Source organism: Magnolia sinica, chromosome 10, assembly GCF_029962835.1.
Source record: "Magnolia sinica isolate HGM2019 chromosome 10, MsV1, whole genome shotgun sequence".
Taxonomy (NCBI): Eukaryota; Viridiplantae; Streptophyta; class Magnoliopsida; order Magnoliales; family Magnoliaceae; genus Magnolia; species Magnolia sinica.
This window is the reverse complement of record NC_080582.1, coordinates 73,684,966-73,687,940: the sequence shown is the minus strand read 5'-3', so window position 1 is coordinate 73,687,940 and position 2,975 is coordinate 73,684,966. Positions and strand designations below refer to the sequence as shown.

The 2,975-nt window shown below is 44.4% G+C and overlaps 1 protein-coding gene across 1 annotated transcript; it reads right to left on the bottom strand.

Annotated features, from left to right (window-relative positions):
- Positions 1 to 457: 457 nt before the first annotated feature.
- LOC131217595 (uncharacterized) lies at positions 458 to 2,716 on the bottom strand. The gene is made up of 3 exons (XM_058212534.1): positions 2,646 to 2,716; positions 1,070 to 1,832; positions 458 to 928 (listed from the first exon to the last, which is right to left on the bottom strand). Exons 1-3 carry the CDS (start codon positions 2,714 to 2,716, stop codon positions 458 to 460), a joined length of 1,305 nt encoding a protein of 434 aa, XP_058068517.1.
- Positions 2,717 to 2,975: the final 259 nt, after the last annotated feature.

Genomic DNA, 2,975 nt, shown 5'->3' with positions numbered 1-2,975 from the left:
TCTCAATCCGCTTTTGTGCAGAATTGATCCCTAACTCTAGAGGCATATTCTCCTTACCACGAACAAGCACCTTTTCTTGATTCAGTTCCTGAGATTGTAGGTGGTTATTGGTGATCATAAACGAATACCTCGTTACTTCGGGATCGACATTCCTATCCATGAAGGCTTCAGGATGTATCATATCCGAGTGGTTGACTGTTGGAATTAAGCTCTGTTGTGGTTGAGCGTAAGGCTGCAAACCACCCAGCATATCGGCCTCACCATGATAGACTGAATTATGGTCGGGTTGCCGTTCAAACTGAAGACACTCCTGACGCATTGAAGAGATAACAGTTCTGCCCATCGCAGGTGAAGCATCAGCTGAAATGATCATCGTATCTTGATTAGGAGCTTCTTGTTCTCCCCAAGTACCGTGAATGACTATTGACCCCACCCCTGTTGCAGCCTGATCAACTGACTAAACGATATCGCCAATGTTGTCATTTTTCTTTAGCGTGACATTTTCGCAAACACCTGTTATGTCTCTTCCCCCAACAGTTTCTTTCTCGCAAAATACCGTGACTGGCATGACGTCCTCAGGGGTAGAGAGAACCCCACCAGTACCCAAATATGCTTTGACACCATCACCTATATTAGTGTAATTACAATCACCTAACTGCTTGCTCAATATTCTGTTACTAGTATCTTTTGCTCTTATAGAAACATTTTCATAAACAACTAATGGGGGTCCAGTGTTGCCATGAACCCTTCTGAGTACCCAATGCTCGGTGCTTTCATTTGATGATTGTTGGATGGATGAAGAGGAACCACACTTGAATAGAGACTCCATCTCCGTAATAATGGGATGCTCCTTCTCCAATACTCTTAACCTCAGCACCTGGTTGAAAGAGACTCCCGGACGGGGAATGACTTTGATCCTCGTAAACGCCTGAAAGTATCCAAACCTTAAGTTGGAGTCTATTTGAATGATCTTGCCGAAAAAACTCGCCAGATTAAGAATGACGGACTCGATCCAGGCATGGGTTGGGATTCCGAACAGTCTGATTTAAGCACCATCAGCCCCAAGGACCTCCTCTGGAGACCATTTTTCTATCGATTGGAGCCCCATTTCCTTTTGTAAAGCAGCGTTTCTCTTGAAAGCGTCAATCTCGGATTCAGATTTGAATAGGATCAGAAATTTCGTAGCAGTTATCCTTATTATCTCCGTATCAGAAAGCTTCAGATTTGGATTTTTTAATGATCCTATTAGTCGATCAAGGCGGACATCCCGATCCACTGCTGTCCCCACCATGGCAAGATTCAGCCATCGAAGCCGGTTTTCCACTGCTTTTGAATCTGCGGTGGTAGTGACCCTCAAAACCTCTTCTGTCACGGTTTTTGCGACTGGCTTAGATCTGGTAGTGGCATCCAGGAACGACTGAGCCATTTGCGGTTTTTTCGTCTGGTATTCAGGGTAAGAGGGTGATGGCATTGCAACCTGGTTGTCTAATTTCTTTTTCACCCAAGCAATATGAGCCACCCTCCCGTCGATCCTTCTTTCATGAAGACAATGGATGGCCTGGATCACGTCCTGTTCATAACAGAAACGGATGAAGGCGAATCCGCGGGGTCGATTAAGCTGTCTATTCCATGACATGAACACATCTCGTATTTTCCCAAATCGACCAAAAATACGGAGAAGATCTTCTTCCGTGGTATTAAAGGTTAGGTTTGCTGTAAAAAAGGGAGAAAGGAGATTTGGAAGGTTGAGATTTTCGGGAAGCAACTGTCTCCCACGGTTCCTCCCGGTCTCGATCTCTTCCCCTATCCCGCTCTCGTTCCTCCATCCAAACCTACAAGGGTGAATTCACATGCCCGAGAGGAAGAGAGTTGAATTGTTGTTCAAGTGGGCTCCAAGGGTGACCGATCATATGTAAATGAGCTATTCCACCTAACAGTTACACTTGTATAGTAGCTTTGTTAAGCATACATGCGTGTAATGCAAATGCCACAATTGCCAGCATATTATATTGGCCCATCCATGAGGCCAGAATATGAATTGATCAGTCGGACTGATAATGTTTCTGATTCAGGTAAAAAAGTTACATCAATGGTAGCTCGTTTATAAGTGAGCCTTTAATGTCAGGTTCATTTCCACATAAACAGGTAGAGTTTGAGGGGGGACTTGGGCCAAAATGATTTTGGTTTTAATTCATGCTTAAGTTTGAATTAAGGGTACAGAAGTATTCGGCTAACTCCTAGTTCTTGGTCCTGATTAATGGAGAGGTGTGTGGTTCTTCAAGTCGTCAAGAGGGCTTCGCCAAGGTGACCCAATCTCCCTGGGCCTCTTCATTTTAGTGGTTGAAGCGCTGAGTAAAGGCTTCAATCAATTGGTGGGTAGAGGCTTTTGTCTACCCTTCAAGACATGTAAGAACTCGTTGGTCTCTCATCTCCTCTTCGCTGACGACATGATCCTTTTTGTGAACAGAAGCTGCAATTCCCTAAGGAAGATTGTGAAGTTTCTCAACATGTACAAAAAGGCGTCAGGCCATAAAATCAACAACCAAAAGAGTTTCTTTATTCTCTTAGCCAGGCAATTTCAAGCACAAGCTCTGTTAGCTAAAAGGATTCTGGGGTTCAATAGAGGAGCCGCTCCATTCACTTACCTGGAGTCCCTATCTTCCAAGGGAGATCGAGGAGGGCCTATTTTCAAGACACGATTAAGAAAATCCACCATAGAATATCAGGTTGGAAATGAAGAATCTTAACCCAGGTAGGTAGACTTGCGTTGATCAACCACTTGCTAGCTAGCATCCCTATCCACATTCTAACTACCATGGAAGTTCCCGCCAGCCTCTTGGGAGAACTCGAAAGGGACTTCTCAGATTTTTTTTGGGGATGGGAAGGTAACAAGAAGCGTTGTCACTGGTTGAGTTAGAAGAAGATTGCTCTCCTGAAATCTAAGGGTGGCTGGGGCTGAGAAACCTGAAAATGGT